The 19,158-nt window shown below is 38.6% G+C and overlaps 2 protein-coding genes across 2 annotated transcripts; one reads left to right on the forward strand and one right to left on the reverse strand.

Moving 5' to 3' along the window:
* The first annotated feature begins 370 nt into the window (after window positions 1-370).
* Window positions 371-4,873, forward strand: cldni (claudin i). Its single transcript, XM_079829043.1, has 3 exons — window positions 371-474; window positions 1,650-1,782; window positions 3,738-4,873. Exons 2-3 carry the CDS (start codon window positions 1,651-1,653, stop codon window positions 4,239-4,241), a joined length of 636 nt encoding a protein of 211 aa, XP_079685169.1. The 5' UTR covers window positions 371-474; window position 1,650; the 3' UTR covers window positions 4,242-4,873.
* Window positions 4,798-14,205, reverse strand: coro1a (coronin, actin binding protein, 1A). The gene is made up of 11 exons (XM_079829037.1): window positions 13,966-14,205; window positions 12,246-12,449; window positions 9,945-10,067; window positions 8,833-8,962; window positions 8,010-8,191; window positions 7,447-7,566; window positions 7,258-7,362; window positions 7,034-7,179; window positions 6,878-6,935; window positions 5,275-5,490; window positions 4,798-5,166 (listed from the first exon to the last, which is right to left on the reverse strand). The coding sequence occupies exons 2-11, from the start codon at window positions 12,441-12,443 to the stop codon at window positions 5,077-5,079; spliced, it is 1,368 nt and encodes a 455-aa protein (XP_079685163.1). The 5' UTR covers window positions 12,444-12,449; window positions 13,966-14,205; the 3' UTR covers window positions 4,798-5,076.
* Between the last annotated feature and the right edge of the window lie 4,953 nt (window positions 14,206-19,158).

Raw genomic sequence — 19,158 nt, forward strand, 5'->3', positions numbered from 1 at the left:
TGTGTGGTTTCAACAGTGACTAGGCAGAGCGTATGAGGAGAGGGTATGCGGTTGTTTTTGAGACGTCATTATGACAGAAGATTCAAAGGCTATGATTCATAGTATCACGATGCTGGACCCTCATGAACACATGTTTTCATTTAGTTGCATGGTAACATGATGAACATCGGGGGGAAAAAATGGTATTCATAAATGCTTTTTTTTTTTTTTTTTTTAAGACAAAAATATAAAACATGGACCATCTCTATATAAAACTTAAGGAAGGTGATATAAGAAGGGATAAACAAAGCAGTAGAGGGAAAAAGAACAAGTCCAGTCTGGCCTTTTCCTCTTTATCAACCCGCCTCTGTCTCATACCCCACCCATTGCATTCCTCTACAAAAGCAGCCCCATATCCCAACACCTTCATTACAGGTCACCGTTTGGTAAAGACGAAGCGGAAAGAAATTTTCTTCAAAGAGCTACGATAAAAAGGTAATGTTCAAACTTATTTCCTCTTTGCAAGATTACATACATTTTTTAAAAAGAAGGATAAATTATTTTATATAGGTTGGTGCTTTTGTGTATTGTGTTATCAACGTATTTTGAGTAAGACCTGGCAGATATACACGTTTAGATAGATTCAAAAAAAAAAAATGATGACATTGTTAACATAAACTTATCAAGTTTTTTTTGTATGTAACATCATACATAAAACATATTACAAAATTACTTAAAGCACAAAGTTTCACAAAGGACTTATCTTTCTGTTGATATTGTAATATATGTAATTGACCTGAAAACTGGACAGAAATTGAATACATGAAAACCAAAATTCCTCACTCATTCATGATTTTAGCTCAGTTAAGAGCAGAATTATCATTGTTTAGATTGAAAGAATACAATTCTGAAGGAGGCGAAGAGCATGTTAATCGCTCAGAGAGCTGTTGAATGATTCACAGTCAACTAAAAACAGCCACAATTACCATCATTTTGCTGGTGCCCACGCACCACCTGGTCACCCCTTCTATCCATCCTTCTATACTTCTCACCGATCCCTGGCGTAGGAAGATAATAAAGTGCACTATAGTGAACTACGGGGTCTGAACCACAGTCCACACATTCTAACAGTAGTTTTATGAATCAGCCAAGAGCAAACCCTGAGGGGATGTAAGAGAAGTTGACATGAATAAAAAGCTACAGACATTTGGATAGCGGGTGTGCAAAAATAAGAGCCGTTCACTAAAAAGGTACACAATGTTGTTGTTTTTTCGTGCATCCAAATAGAATAGAAAAGACTGAGCGGGATCTGAGACCCCTCTCAGGGAGTGGCAGTTCACTAAGAACAGATCAAGATGGTGAGAACCTGTTGAGACTTGAGGCTTTTGCTTCATGATGTAGGTTTCCTAAGAGATGATGTTTTTTTTCTGCTACAGCCCTAAGATACAAATTCTTGTATAGGCCTGTCTAAAGGGAGGAGCCATTGGGTTTCTGTGAAAATACATAAGCACTATACTAGAATATGTCTTAAAAAACATACCACTTATCATTGACGCAAGCAGGAAGAAGTTAAGACCTATATCTTCACTACTGGATTTGCAGAGTGTACCTTTATCATGCCTTTTTTTTGGTCTTTCAGTTTTAACCATCTCCTTCACTCACTCTTTCAGAATGGGCTCCTCTGGTGTACAGATCGTGTGTTTGGCACTGGGAATTTTAGGTCTCATTGCTGCGGTCGTGACCATTGCTATTCCAAGATGGAAGGTTTCTGCCTTTATTGGTGATAACATTATCACTGCACAGGTAAACATTTTGGTTATATTATTTCTTAATAATTTCATTTATTATAAAGAGATCTTTAAGAGGTCTGAAGATTAGGTCTTGTCAAGCACAAAAAAAAATGACACAAAAGCACCCTAAAATGATCTATGGGAATCTATATGGTAGAAGAAAAATAAATAAATGAAAATGAGAAATGTTGCTTTGGCAATTAACTGAAACCAAAATAAGTAAAAGCTAAACAGAAATATTGATAACACTTTAGTTTAGGGTCCAATTCTCACTATTAACTAGTTGCTTATAAGCATGCATATTACTAGGATATTGGCTGTTTATTATAAAGCACATATAAATGCTGTTACGAACCGCTCCGAGACTTTGGGTTGGAGATCTAAGTGCAGCTTTAATAGAGGGACAATCCAGACACGTAATCCAAAATACAGGCAAAGGGTCAAAAACAGGCAGGCAGTCCAAACTAACAAAACACACAAGGCTGGGAACAACGCAAACGGGTAATCCAAAGAACAGGCAAGAAATCCAAGAACCAGGGACAATCGCTCAGAGATGCAGTAGTAACACATACAAAACCTTGCAATGTATGACAGGGTGAACAGGCTAAATATAGGCAGAGATAATGAGGTAAATGAGACACAGGTGTAAACAGTGAGGGCCGATGAGTCCGGGCAAAGGGTTATGGGTGATGTAGTCTATGATGGAATGACAGTCCGGGTGCCCTCTGGTGGGGATCAGGGACACTCACACTGGTGAATCGTTACAAATGCATTATTCTGCATGACCACATTCTACATCCCTTAATCTTACACAATACCTAAACTTAACAACTACCTTACTAACTATTAATAAGCAGTAATTAGTTTTTTTTTTTTTTTTAGGCAAAAGTCGTAGTTAATATAGTTAATAGTGAGAATTGGACCATAATCTAAAGTGTGACCGAAATATATATATAAAAAAAATAGAAATGACAAAAAACCCATTACAAAATTATTAAAATACCTAGACAATGCGAATATAGCGTAGCTTCGCCCAGCATGTATAGGCATACACATTTAAAATTGTCCTAGAGGTTGTGTGTACCCCCCACTAAACAGAAGTGAGGCGTGACGTGTATTTAAAGTATTTTCTTCCCTATTGTGATGTATATCCAAGTGAACGACTACAAACAAGTAAAAAATGTAGGACAGGACTTCATTTTGTGAATTGTGAATTGATTGGATGGTTGTAGTTTGCTATTGCTGTGATGTCATGTGAGTGACAGGTTGTCCCGCCCTCACGCCAGTAAACACGTCAATGTTTAAGCAATGCAAGATGCATTGAGCTAGGGGAAGTTATTTTGATTAGTGATCACGAGGGCAGGGGAATTGATTATTTATTTATTTTTTTAAATCATGTATATTAAATAAAGCAATATATTCGATTACATAATGTGTAATCTACAGGGAGACTATAGTTTGATGATTAGGCCTACTACACACGTAAATTTAGTCTACACTCTAAAAAAAATGGTGCTATATAGCACTAAAAGTGGTTATTTGGCTTGTAATCATAGGGGAAGCACTTTAAGTGCTGTGTAGCACCAAATCTTGGTGCTTCAGTGGTTCTTCAGCGGTTCTTTGGGATGACTGAGGTGCTATATAGAACCGCTACCATATCCAGAACCTGTTAAGATATGGTGCTTTATACCAAAAGTGGTTCCCCTATATGATTACGAGCCAAGAACCACTTTTAGTGCCATATAGCACCGTTTTTTTTCACCAGTGTAGGCTACTAATTGTATGGAGCAACATTCGGTTATAAATAACCCCTTTTGTGTTCCATGGGAGAGAGAAAATAATTTGGATGGGAGGGTAGCTATATCTCTTTTTTCTTCTTCTTTGAAGATTTGTGTAGGCTACCTAAAACTATATTTTCCATTAATAACCTGTGTAAATAACCCTAGATAATTGTTTCTCTCCTCACAGGTTCAGGAGGAGGGCTTGTGGATGCAGTGTGTGGTTCAGAGTACCGGACAACAGCAGTGTAAAAAATACGACTCGCTGCTCATCCTGAGCTCTGACATTCAGGCGTCCCGTGCCATGACCATCATCAGCTGTATGCTCGCTGTCCTGTCCCTGCTCATTCTGTGCGCCGGAGCCGACTTCACCACCTGTATTGAAAACGAAGAAGTCAAACCCAAAGTGAGTCTGGTGTCCGCTATTGGGCTGATCCTCGCGGGCTTGTTGCTGATCATCCCTGTCAGCTGGATGGCTAATAATGTCATTCGCGATTTCAACAATCCAATGGTCGCTCCGTCTCAGAAGAGAGAGTTGGGTGCGTGTATCTTCGTGGGCTGGGGAGGAGGAGTCCTGCTCCTGCTGGCCGGAGGCCTGCTGTGTTGCTTCAGCAGACCCCGCTCTGGAGGATCGAGCGGAACCGCCAAATACTACAGCAATAGCGCCTCTGCACCAAGCAAGAATTATGTGTAGATAAATACAAATGGTTAAACTATTAAGTAGTCACAATAATTATATCTGTAGTCTAAAATGGGTTAATGTTAGTAGTCTTTAGTAGTTGGTAGGAAATGAGAAAAACTTTGGAAATGGTCAAGATCTCGAAAAATGTAAATATTACTTGATTGGAGCGTTCGTAGAAATACAGACTATAAGCTTTTTAATGAATTAGCATTATCTTTTACAATTTACTGCTGCAATTTCTAAGTGCAGCTAATAAACTATGCACTTGTTTATTACATTTCAGGGATGGGCCAAGCTTGTGTCCAAAATACTTTCAGGTCATTGCATCTGTGCCAGTCCTAGGCATTTCAAAAATGCTATATTATAAATATAAATAATAAATGCGTTCTTTTCAAGGACTTTTTAGGATACGGGAATCTACTGCAAATGCTGTACAGTTGCTACACAATTTTTGTGTATTTGGTCATAATCATTTCTGTTGCCATTCATGTATTTTCAATAAAACTGACTGATTTAAGACATTTGTGTGTGTGCAGAATGAACAATTAATTTTTGACACGTACATTTTTGTTAAAATAACACTGACATTTATTTCAAATCCTATAAAACATATATTAAAATGGGCTTCAAACAAATCTAATCACATTTAAAAAATCTTTAAAAAAAAAAAGTGAAATCCCTGAAGAGCGAAATTTGGTCTGCAATGGACTGCAACATGGTATCACATGAAAACTTATCACATACTTCTACAAATCTTCACCTTTTACACTTTCATTATTCACGCATCTTGTATAGGCCTATGCTATTTGCATATTTATTTTAAATCTCTACTGGGGTGTCTCTTCAGCTACTTGCTCTCCAGTTCGCTCACTCGCTTGGTCAATTGCTCAACCATCTCTTTCAGCTCCTTCACCTCATTCTGCAAAGCCTGCACGTCCTGTATGTGAAAGAAAGGCAGAATGAGTTTATTTGTGACAGAAACTCGCTGTGTTTAGGGCTAAATAAAATGCATTAAAAAGACCAGGGTCATTTTCTGTACTCGTACCGCACTGTCAGATTGTCGGTTGCTCGAGGAAGAGGATGTTGTGGCCATCAAGCTCTTGATGACTTTGAACTCTTTGTTTTTGGTGGTAGCCACAAAACCGTCTTTCAAAGAGATCAGGATTGGTTCCCCATCTTTACCAGCAAACCAATCATCTGCCTCCACCGATGGCTCTGGACCAATCGTGTCAGGGTAAAGGTCCTCTTGAAACAAGTCAGACTAAAGAAAGGAAATAAAAATGTTGGATTAAGACAGTAAAACAAATAAGCTGCACTGAAATCATAAGTGTGGCATTCATACACCACTATTCAAAATTTGGGGCTGATATGATTTGTTATTAGCCTAAAAATCTAGACGCACCCTAGTGGCAGCAAATGTAATTTGCAGCCAGGGTCGTCTCGCAACTCTCCATTGGCTTGCGAGCTGGAAAAACCAAACTTTGGTCAGGCCAATCACATCGTGTCTAGAGTCGGTGGGCGAGCTTAACATAATGACGGCAGAGTTGCGGAGGTTCCGCGTGCTACTCGTAAACAAAGAAGCTGGCGAACAGCGGTCTTTCGAAGCGGCTTTGGCCACGACTCTGGAAGACTTGGGAGTTAAGCTTTTCTTTGAGAAAAGAACAAAGAACGGCACTGAAGTGATTCTTAAGAAAGGAAGATGTGTTCAGAGTTTTGCCGACCGGATACGGCGAAAGTTAAATCTATCAACTAGCTTCCCTTCACCTTCTTCGTTGCTCTGGTTGGTTGAAGCGCGATCCTATTGCGTGCAGAGGGAGTTTGAAAGACAACCGTTTATCCCGCCCCTCGGATTGAGCCCTGCCAATGGTGAGTTCCCAGGCCCAACATCTTGATGTGGGTCTGGCTTGTCAGGCTAATTTGTTATGCTTTTGAAAGCTGAATTTTCAGTCTTCAGTGTCACATGATCCTTCAGAAACCATTCTATGCTGCTTTCTCAAGAAAATGTCTTATTATTATCAATGTTGAAAACAATTATGCTGCTTAATATTTTTGTGGACAGCATTTATTACAAAATGTTGTAACATTATAAATGTTCTTACTATCTTTTTTTGTAATCAAAATTTTTATTGTTTCAGAATTTCTGCATATACAAAATAGATCCATAATCACAAAATCAGATGAACCTTACTGTCTTTTTCAATCAGTTTAAAGCTACACTATATAACATTCGGCCATCTAGTGGTTAAAAAAGAAAATGACATGCATCTTGCGTAAGAATGTATGAATGTATACACATGGATACAGAGCGGATGGACAAATACATATTTTTGTTACAACCGGTGGTTCTCTGGAGGCGTGCCATTTTAATCGATAAATGGTAAATTTTTCTTGTTCGTTTGAAAGCGTTTTTTGTTGCACGCAAACCACAGTTGGATTTTAGCTGACATGCACAGGCGAATGAATGATTGAGACAGTATTTGGGTAAAGACATGGTTTGGAACGTGGTTATTTTTTATCAGAAGTTACACAGTATAGCTTTAATGCAGCCTTGCTGAATAAAACTATTTCTTTCAAACAAACAAAAATCTTACTGACCCCAAACTTTTGACAACATTTAAGCTGATCTTTGACTTCAAATCCAAACTTACCTTACGGGGCACAGTCATAACAATAGGTTCACACTTTCTCTCGTGGAGTTTATAGAACCTGAAATAAATATAAAATAATCAGAATTTAAAATGCTGATCTTTTTAAATGTTTTTGTGGGACAAAGCAACTACACTATGGGCATTGGGTGCGTTTACCTTGCAATCTCACACTTGTTGACTTCCAGACCTCTCTTAGGCATGTAGCCCATGCCCTTCTGGCTCTCTTTACTGCTGTACATGGAGAGATAGTGGACGTATGGAGCCTCGTCTGTCACCTCAAAGTATCTGATGCTGCTATCACCCTGTCAAACCATATACACTGTTTAACACATACAACTTCATGACTCTTCATGGTCATAAAACTTGTGTTAGTTCCTTGCCTTGCCACAAAGGTAGACTACACCAGTGTCAGGGTCAAAGAAAGGTAAGAGCACTCCACTGCTGGTGTCCAGCTCCTGCAGAGTCAAGGGCTCACTGAGGTTGTTCTGAAAACACAAACAACACACTTTTGTGAGTCCACTGATTGTACAACTGAAAAAGAGAGTTTCTGAATCACATGATCTACTCACAGGATCCCACAGCGCCACCTGTCGCTCACTCATACGGCTGAAACCGGTGGTCAGGATCTTGCCATCAGACACAAACACAGCTCTGATTGGCCTGGAACCTTCATGAGCCTTGTCCTTCTCCTGAAACACACATAAGGTCACATGAGCAGGGAATAAGCTGGCAGAAAGGAAGGTGTAAGAAAGAGATGAATAAGCTATAAAAGGAACACTATAAAAATGTTCAGATTGCAACTTGGAAAAAATAAAGGCGTAGTTAAATTTATTCGAATAATTACTTTAAATGCATTCACCGAATGTAAAATGTTAAAAGACCAAAAATGCGGTCACATTAACTGTTGTTTGAATTTTCAAGGGGCGAAATCTAAGTAATTTCAAAAGGAATTCATGCAATCGTGAACACCACAAGACAACAACTTACTAGATGTGACAACAAAATCATTGTGGCAAACGGTAAACAATGCAAATATATTACTTATTTATACCCCAATGCATTCTTTTTTTTCTCATTATTCACTTTGGTTAGCATTATTTTATCATTTTTTCCATTGAAGGCATGCACGCACATAGATGACGGAGCCCTCGCGGGGGTCGAACACTCGTAGTTTCTTGTCCTTGCAGGCAGTAAGGATCTGAGAGCCGTTTCTGTTCCAGGCGGCGCTGTAGATCAGATCAGTGTGCACTGAGTCAATGCGCACCATTGCCGCTCCACAAGCCACGTTCCACAGGATGACCACGTTATCACAGCCTGCAGACAGAAACCAAGAGAGAAAGAAAGACGGGGTACATCAAGTGTATAGGGCAGGGGGAAGCAGGGAGAAAGAGAGGAAAGGAAGCAAAAACGTCAAATTTATGATAAACCTAAAGAACAGTGTGTGAAGAATCAGCAGAGGGCGCCATCATTCCATTTCAACTGTATGTGGCCTCTATAGAGACTCTTTTCACAGACTGTGATGATGCGGGTTTTTTTTATGTATGTATATTTATGACACTAATACTTTGTATTATATTACTTTTGCATCAAATTACAAAAAACAAGTTACCACTGCTGTGAGGGTGTTTCTAATACAGCGTCTATGGGAGTGATGGTAAAAATTAACATATTTCTCCCTTTTCACTGCCGTTATCAATCTTACTCTATTTTTTCCCTCTTTTTGAAAGTTGTGAAATCCCTATTGTGGAGTTTTTCTTTTGCTATTTGAGCAAATGGGGACACAAAAAATATATTTAATGCATTCTCTCATTCACCGCTATAAAATTTTACCCAACTATGACGACTTCCGCTCTGAGAAACCCATGAGTGCATGTGTGCTTAGCCATGCATACATAGTTCAAGACTATATATAAATGCACTTTTGGCTGTTGGGTGGATGTCTGATGTTGGTTTACCTGCACTCATTAGCACATTGTGGGCAGTGGGGTGCCAGCTGAGGATGCCCACACGTTTAGAGTGCCCATCCAGCTTCACAACTGGGTCCTTCAGGGGCGATACGAGACCTCCATCTGGAATCTCCCAGATCTATTACACAACAACATTAACCCAATGTTATAATAAGTAGTGTGAATTAGGTCGTAATTTATCATAATTTTCACACCACGTTCAAATTTGTTATTCCGGCATTACAGCTGGTTGGATGCTAGATGATACCATGTGGTAATTTTCACTTTGCAATTGCTTTCACAATAACGCAAAGCAGTTTGTGTTTGATATAATGAAACTTTGCATTTTATTTTCATTTGTTTTAACACAAAATTTAAATAGTACAAAAAAATAAAGAAACATTTAATTATTAAATTTACACAGTTAAAAGATGCTTGTTGTCTATGAAAAGTACTTTTTTTCATGATTTTTTTTCCCTTTTTCCTTTCAGATTGACCCACCCATCCAACACGTGTCATTTACAATTGCATTGAGATTGCTAGAATACAGAAGCAAGAAACAAACTATTTAAAAATAAACAAATGTGCAAAAAAAGAATAATGAAATAATTAATAGTTTTCACCAGATACATTAAAGAGACTCTTATATTGCGTCTCCCTACCAGGTCATCATCCTGTAAATCTAGGAATCTGCCTATTCTCCTGTAAACCTCATTTCCCCCCCAAGTAATCTGTATACCATTCCTTCATATGCGCAAACTTTTCCCAACTCTGTAACCCGTTTTTGGAAAGATAATTTATTTAACATTCATTATGATTGATATAGGCACTGTTGTTGACAAGTAAGATTCATTCATAATGTTCTCCCTTTAAACCGGTATATATTTTCACACAGACATCATCCCACATAACCTGTGTATATAGTAGCAAGCCTAGTATGAGCAGTTTTGTAAACATCTTTTTATTATTAATTTATTTATTTGATCGACTGATAATAATCGGTAGAAGTGGATGGCACTGGTCCGATAATTATGGATTATATTGATAAAATATTGATTAACTGTTACGGTGCATAAATGTCATTTGATCAAACCATTAAGCAAAAGGCACATGTCACTCACCATGACACTACAGTCTTCAGAGCCACTGGCAATGATGTTATCATTATGTGGGCAGAACTCAATGTCCAATACGGGTCCAGTGTGACCACAGACAGTGGGCTGGGACATGTCGATGCGACCCGTCTAAAACACAAATCAGAGACCCAGAAGGGACAAAAAGGTTAGGGGAAACCTTGGTATGAAGGAGCGGAAACACAAACGTACACAAATACAAATTTAGTAAATTGAAGTCCTTCAAAATAACTAAATACAGAATGGGAACTCTTTAAAACTGACGAACAGAGCAGAAAAAGAGCAGGAGAAATCTCAGACAGATGAGGAGGCCTATGTCAGCTGATCTCAATTTTACAGCTATGCCTTCAATTACACCTAATAACTACTAACCCGTTTAGAGAGGACAGCACCGTGCAGGAGTTCCCATCATGCACACGGAGAGCACATTCACTCTGCAAAAATCTTATTGTTAAATGTGAGTGTTGTGTGCAAGTCCATGTATAAAGTCTATAAATTATTACACTTTCACAGGGGCTGCAGTAAGAAAGAAATCATTGTGATTTAGCAAGTTCTAGGTGGACTAAAGCAGTGTTGTTATTGTTAAAATATAAATATTAGATGATATTAGATGAAAATTAGAAATGATGTCTTGGCAAGTAATTGCAAGAAAAGTTGAAGTTCGAAAAAAAAATACTAAAACTTGAAACTGAAATGAATTAAAGCTATATATATATATATATATATATATATATATATATATATATATATATATATATATATATATATATATATATATATATATATATATATATATATATATATATATATATATATATATATATATATATATATATATATATATATATAAACTAATAGAAATGACAAAAGCACATTTAATTTAATGAATTAAGATGAAAAGTGAACAAATAACAATATTCATAAATACTATACTAGTATAAAATATCACTGATACTATTTCTTATATTATTAATATTACTGAATAACACTAGACTTAAGATAATTTAAATTAATTGTCAGAGAAAGTGACTAGATAAGTTCCAATTGCAACAAAATCATCTTTTCCTAGAGTCTAACTCCTGGTGCAATGGGGTCCAAACGTCTAAAACCACTAGTTCTACATTAATATTTAATTTAATACAAAATATTAATTAATACATATTTTTACACGCATTATTGCCTCCTTTAATGACATGCGTGAACTTCACGAGTGTGTACAAAACCTGATGATCGTGTTATCAGTCTCAAAACTGAGCTTTCAAAACTTCCTCAAGCCACCCAAACGAAATGAAAGGGCTTGACTCGAATTCTCGTGTTCGCCAGGAAACAATGGCTGCCATTGAGCGAAGCACTGAGTGTAAAGATGCACAGCAGATTGAATATGACAGAACTCCCATTCATTCTCTAGTACAAGACCCAGGAGTGCAGACAGTGTAACATACAGAAGCAGAGGACCTGAGATGATGGACTGAGGAGATGAAAAAGAGAAAGAAATGACATATGAAATCAACTCGACGACAAAAAGAGGAAGACAGAAAATAGTTTCCACCATATTTCTGTCAGAGGTGCAATCATCTTCTGCTAATTTTTGAAGGGCATTTTGAAAATATCAGAAAGCTTTATGAAGTAAAAAGCACATCAAATTTTGAACCGAGCTGATCACGTGAAAAAAAGCAGGCACATCAAGTCTAAGTGGCAGCTGTCCTTTTCTCAAAGTTTTTGTCACTCACTCAATCTGCAAGCTGTCACCACATCCTGTGCAGGGTTGACAGCAGTGCACTCCAAATATGGCAAAAACCAGATGCAAGAGAGCAGAAAGAGAAGAGATGCTAGGTCTAGTGACACGTACATACGAAACTCAACCTTGAACTTCCTTATTTAGACAAACACTACATGACATATCTAGAGTTCAAAATTCGAAGACCTCAGAAGATCATTTGAAACAGGTAACGGGTTAAAACTACAGTTGGACCTAAAACAAGTCCCAATAAATCAAGTCCCAATACAGTCCAACTCACTAAATGTCTTTATCTTAATCTTTATCCATCTCTCTCTCTCCCCATATATATATATATATATATATATATATATATATATATATATATATATATATATATATATATATATATATATATATATATATATATATATATATATATATATATATATATATATATATATATATATATATATATATATATGAATATATATGAATATGAACACTTCAATATGAACACTGCAATTAATTTGACAATTAATTTGAGCTTAATGAATGCTATCTGGGTGCACCTTGTTCAGGGGCAAAACAATAAAAGCTCCTCCACCACTGGCATCCACAATCATGGCCACAAACTTGGGGTTGACGGAGCAGAAGTTGCTGTCCCAGGTCATCTGGGAGATCCTGATGTCATCATAGCACTGGTCTGCCTTCACCGCCTGGCCAAAGACGTGGCGGAACTTACTGGTCCTGACCACCTTCCTAGACATGATGACCTGAGAAAAGTGAGGAGCGGGAGACACAGGGATGGAAAGAGAAAACACGTTAACATGAGAAACAACTGGAAAAGTAAATGAAGTATGATGGCTTTCGTCATTACTTTCAAACATTCCAGTAGCTCAAACAGTAGAGCAAGGCGTTCGCAATGCTGAGGTGGTTTTGATTCCAAGGGAATGCATGAATTGATCATTTGCATACCTTCAATGCAATGTAATGTTTTTTTGTTTAGGTGTTTCTGCATTTGTGATTTGTAGTGAAAATGGCTGACCCCAATTCTTGCATTTGATGGTGATTTGAACTCTTCGCTGTGGTCAGTATGCTTGCATTTGAGTTGTATTTTTGTTTTAATAACTAAATTCTCTTGAATTTGAATTGAATTCCTGTAAATGAATAGAGATTTTTTTTTCTTCTTCATCTTTCTATGTTTAAAAAGTGTGTAGGCAACAAGCCCCAAGAAAGAGGAAGGAAAGAGGAACAAGTGTGAAGTTAATGAGAAGGAAATGCTCTGTTTGCTTCTCAAAGTCTGATGCCACGTTGTTTGCAGGTTTTTAGTAATGTATAACTTCTCATCTATATATCTCTCTCTCTCTTTCTGTTCCCCCTGTTCATTTCTCATCAATATATCAAACGCAGTCTTGTGTGCATATGCTTAACTAGTTGACTAGCAAATGCCACTCTCATATGCAATGCATCACTGAAGCCCTGTATGCTCACAGAACTCGGTAAACTGAAAAATGAAAGATGCAAAAGAAAGTGAGCATTAGATAGACTGCGAGAGGAAACTTGTAACTGGACTAACACCACAGCAACTGTGGGAGCGCAGGAGATGTTCAGAACTTCAGTTACACCACATCCTTCCACACAAACATGATGCTTCAGAAAGGCTGTACAAATTTTTCCATTCATTTTACTTCTCACAATAATTATTATATTCAAAAACATTTTTAAATGTGGTAACTATGCCTTTAAGGAGTTTTTGAAATCATTATTTTAATTAATAAAAAATAATAATGATTATTTTTTATGTTTTCTTTATCTATTTCTTCCTAGCTCGTATTGAGCAAACTCATGTAGGCTACTCTATTGTCTTTTATGCAAAAATCTGTGAGAATGAGTGATGAACTCAGTCATATCAGCTTCACCTTTATCTGGAAATACTGTTTAGTTCTCTTACAAAACTTCCTCAAATGTTCAACCGTGCCTTACCACAGTTCAGAAAGGCACAGCCACATTTAGCAATGGAAATTCTCATTGAAACTATTAAGGAACAGAACCGAACCGAGCAAAAAGACTGAATGTATTAGGAACGATCCACAGAGCAGGGCTGCGTCTCAAATCCTACTTAGCTAAACAACATTTTAGACCGTATAGCGTTTAGGCGCGCCCAACATGTTGTCTAGATAGTCGGCATACTAGGTTTTGAGAGGCGTGCAAAGATGCAAAGTTCTGCACGGTTACTAATAACACCGGACAGGAGCACAACACACAATATGATGGGACGGGGCACTGTACCTGAGAACTGTGGCTGGGGAGGGACTCTGGCTCCTGAGGCGAGAGGATGAAGCCTGGGCTCGTTTGACAGATGGAGAGAAGCGGATGAATGCCAGCAGTTATGGCCAGATCTCACTCTAAATCGTGGAGGAAGTGAGAGTTAAGATGTAGATGAGAATGGGAGGTGTCCTCGCTTTATGTTTCCTTTTAAAGTGATTTACGTTGCATGAAGCTGAACCCCGCTTGATCTCAGACTTTGTCGTGGTCATAGCAACACAAAAGTGACGTGCGCTGGCATAAAGTTTGCGGTTTTGTCGATGTTTATCTCTTTATCGAACCGTTGTCACGCTCACATTTTCATACGCTTTGTTTTCTAACAATAACTAAACAGCAAAGTAGTTAAATGCAGCATTAACTTAGCCTAAATGCCCTTACAAACATTTGCATGCACCATATTTTCGCCATAAACAAATAAATATTGCGAAAGCATCTTGCACTGTTTGAAAGAGATCGATTTGTTTTGCACCGGTTGTTTTTTTTTTTTTTTTTTTTTTTTTTTTTGTACAGCATAATAACCATTATAACCTTAGCCTACTCTAAAATGACTTTTTAATTTATTTTCTATGAATAGAAAGTCCAATAAGAAATCATAAATCTTTTTGGTAACACTTTAGTTTAGGGTCCAATTAAGTTGCTTATTAGCATGCATATTACTAGGATGTTGTTTTATTAGTACTTACACCGATTAGGCATAACATTATGACCACCTTCCTAATATTGTGCTGGTTCCCCTTTTGCTGCCAAAACAGCCCTGACCCGTCGAGGCATGGACTCCACTAGACCCCTGAAGGTGTGCTGTGGTTTCCCAGAAGAACATTGCCCAAAGCATCACACTGCCTCCGCCGGCTTGCCTTCTTCCCATAGTGCATCCTGGTGCCATGTGTTCCCCAGGGAAGCAACGCACCCGGCCATCCATGTGATGTAAAAGAAAACGTGATTCATCTGACCAGGCCACCTTCTTCCATTGCTCTGTGGTCCAGTTCTGATGCTCACGTGCCCACTGTTGGTGCTTTCGGTGGACAGGGGTCAGCATGGGTACCCTGACTGGCAGAGGTCGACAGTGACTAAGTACATTTACTTGAGTACTGTACTTAAGTACATTTTACTTGTATCTGTCCTTTACTTAAGTATTATTTTTTCAGGAAACTTTGACTTTAACTTCACTAAAGTTGAAAGAGAAATATTGTACTTTTTACTCCACTACATTTCTATCAAGGTCCTCAAATTAGAAAGTCAGTTCTGTAGCAGCTTTGAAAGTGAGTGGATGATTTTTTCTTCTTTAAAGGTGTTTTTTTTTTTTTTTTTGCAGACAGCCTATCAGTAATCACTTTTGTAGGGTCATGTGAAGTTTCCCCACATTTTTTGAACACTGATTAGTTTATAGCAAAATGGAAGAAGGCCTCTGCGCATGTGCTCACATGGCCATACTTAGAGAGGATATTTCAGTTTTCCGAAAAGATTAAAGATTAGTTTAAGGCATAAACTTGATGCATGTCTCATAAAATGTTCAAAAATGTAAACGTCTGGGAGAAAGAGAAGAGTAAACAGTTGGGAGAACATCGGATGTGTATCAGTGTATGGATCTGTGCATTCGGCCTTAAAGTGACAGCAGCTTTGTAAAGAGCTTTGTAACTTTTATACAAGTATTGAAATGAGTTTAAGGTATGCTAGCATGTCGGATGGAGCATCACTGACTAGCTTAAACCACCATGGTGGCATAATGTGCATTTATACAACAATGCAACAATAATAAAATAATGCATTGACATAAAAAAATGAAATTTACTTTTGATACTTAAAAAACAAATACTTCTGTACTTTTACTTAAGTAAAAATCTGTTTTTAGAACTTTCACTTGTAATATTTGACCAGTAGTACTTTTAGTCTTACTCAAGTAATAGAGTTGTGTACTTTGTCCACCTCTGCTGACTGGTCTGCAGCTATGCAGCCCCATAGCCTACACAACAAACTGAGATGCACTGTGTATTCTGACACCTTTCTATCAGAACCAGCATTAACTTGAGCAATTTGAGCTTCAGCAGCTTGTCTGTTTGATTGGACCACACAGGCCAGCCTTCGCTCCTCATGTGCATCAATGAGCCTTGGCCGCCCATGACCCTGTCGCCGGTTCAACACTTGGATCACTTTTGATAGATACTGACCACTGCAGACCTGGAACATCCCACAAGAGCTGCAGTTTTGGAGATGCTCTGACCCAGTCCTCTAGCCATCACAATTTGGCCCTTGCGAAACTCGCTCAAATCCTCACGTTTGCCCATTTTTCCTGCTTCTAACACATCAACTTTGAGGATAAAATGTTCACTTGCTACCTAATATATCACACCCACTAACAGGTGCCGTGATGAAGAGATAATCAATTATTCACTTCACCTGTCATAATGTTACGCCTGATCAGTGTATAAAGTACTTATTAATGCCTTATTCTGCATGACCATATTCTACACCTAAACTTAACAACTAGGCCTAGCTTACTAACTATTAATAAGCAATTAGGAGTTTATTGAGGCAAAAGTCGTAGTTAAAAGTTTGTTTAAATATAAACTAAAGTGTGACCATATTTTTTTTGTAATGTTGTTTTTTTTAAATAGGGAACAAATATTACACAAAATGCCTATTTCTCTCAAATATTAGTGAGTGTTAGTCACTGTGTTAGTGAGCACTTCTCCTTTGCCGATATAATCCATCCACCTCACAGGTGTGGCATATCAAGATGCTGATTAGACAGCATCATTATTGCACAGGTGTGCCTTAGGCTGGCCACAATAAAAGGCCGCTCTAAAATGTGCACAATTTTATAACACAGCACAATGCCACAGATGTTGCAAGTTTTGAGGGAGCGTTCAATTGGCATGCTGATTGCAGGAATGTCCACCAGAGCTGTTGCCTGTCAATTGAATTTTCATTTCATTACCATAAGCCTTCTCCAAAGGCGTTTCAAAGAATTTGGCCGTACATCCAACCGGCCTCACAACCGCAGACCACATGTAAGCACACCAGCCCAGGACCTCCACATCCAGCATCTTCACCCTCCAAGATTATCTGAGACCAGCCACCCGGACAGCTGCTGCAACAATCGGTTTGCATAACCAAAGAATTTTTATATAAACTGTCAGAAACCGCCTCAGGGAAGCTCATCTGCATGCTCGTCGTCCTCACTGGGGTCTCGACCTGACTGCAGTTCGTTGTCGTAACTGACTTGAGAGGGCAAATCACATTCGATGGCATCTGGCACTTTGGAGAGGTGTTCTCTTCACGGATGAATCCCGGTTTTCACTGTACAGGGCAGATGGCAGACAGCGTGAATGGCATCGTGTGGGTGAGCGGTTTTCTGATGTCAACGTTGTGGATTGAGTGGCCCCTGGTGGCGGTGGGGTTATGGTATGGGCAGGCGTATGTTATGGACAACGAACACACGTGCATTTTGATGGAATTTTGAATGCACAGAGATACCGTGACGAGATCCTGAGGCCCATTGTTGGCCATTCATCCGCGACCATCACCTCATGTTGCAGCATGACAATGCACGGCCCCATGTTGCAAGGATCTGTACACAATTCCTGAAAGCTGAAAACATCCCAGTTCTTGCATGGCCAGCATACTCACCGGACATGTCACCCATTGAGCATTGAGCAGCGTGTTCCAGTTCCTGCCAATATCCAGCAACTTCACACAGCCATTGAAGAGGAGTGGACCAACATTCCACAGGCCACAATCAACAACCTGATCAACTCTATGCGAAGGAGATGTGTTGCACTGCGTGAGGCAAATGGTGGTCACACCAGATACTGACTGGTTTCTAGACCCCCCCAATACAGTAAAACTGCACATTTTAGAGCGGCCTTTTATTGTGGCCAGCCTAAGGCACACCTGTGCTATAATAATCATGCTGTGTAATCAGCATCTTGATATGCCACACCTGTGAGGTGGATGGATTATCTCGGAAAAGGAGAAGTGCTCACTAACACAGATTTAGACAATATTTGAGAGAAATATGCCTTTTGTGTACATAGAAAAAAGCCCCGTTTCCACCGAAATTACCCAGAACAATTTGTCCCAGGAACTTTTTCTTTTTCCCCCAGACCTGCTGCTGTCTGCGTTTCCAAAGCGATCTAAAGTACCGTGAAGATTAGTCCAGTGACGTAGGACTGCGTGCGACTTTCCAGAGCCCACTGGATTTCTTCCTCCACAAATAAACTTAATAAAGCCTGAACCTCGTCGTCAGTCCATCGGTCGTATTTTTAAACTCCATTGTTGATTCGAATAGTAAACAACTCTTACTGCACGCACCGCAACAGACTTTTAGGTTTAAATAAAATGCTGCGTGAGCTCAACCAATCAGCATATTCAGCGCCCAAATCCCACCCCTGAAAGTTCCTGAACTTTGAAAAAGTACTACCTCGCAAGCAGGGCCATTTTGAGGGGGAAATCTTTACCCGGAACTTTATTAAGACCCCCGTTCCTGCGGTCGAAACACACCGAGTAGGCTACCACCCCAAAGTCCATAGTTCCTGGGGAAAGTTCCCGTGGTGGAAACGTGGCTAAAGTCTTAGGTCTTTGAGTTCAGCTCATGAAAAATGGGGTAAAAAAAAAGTGTTGTGTTTATAATTTGGTTCAGTGTAATTATATCCCTTTTTGACCCAGGGGGAAAAGTTAGATGCAGGTTAGGGTTAAGATCAAAGGTGACCGATTTAATATATAGAGCAATATAATAATATAAATAAAAAACAATTTTAAAGAGTGACTTTAACTGTCACACAAGCAAACCATGACACCTGCGAGAATAAACATGGAAAATATGAATAACCTGAAGTGAAGGTCAAAACAAATCAAATCAACAGCCCTTTTTCAAAGAAAGTCAAAAGAGACAATATAAAAATATAAACCTCAATTTATTGCACAATCGCTGCAGGAGACCATGGGGTTTGGAAGATCTGTCTGTGTGAACAAATGTAACCGTGGACACAAATAGACTGAGAGAAATAGGCCCATATAATAAACCAACAGACATACGTTTGTAGATAAACCCATTTACAACAAGAAATTAGTGTGTAAAACAAAAAAGTTAAAGCAAATTTTGCAATAAATTAGTTTAGGAGACCCACTGAAACAAGCAGAAAGAAAGATAAATGGCCG

Source organism: Gobio gobio (assembly GCF_949357685.1).
Source record: "Gobio gobio genome assembly, chromosome: 1".
Taxonomy (NCBI): Eukaryota; Metazoa; Chordata; class Actinopteri; order Cypriniformes; family Gobionidae; genus Gobio; species Gobio gobio.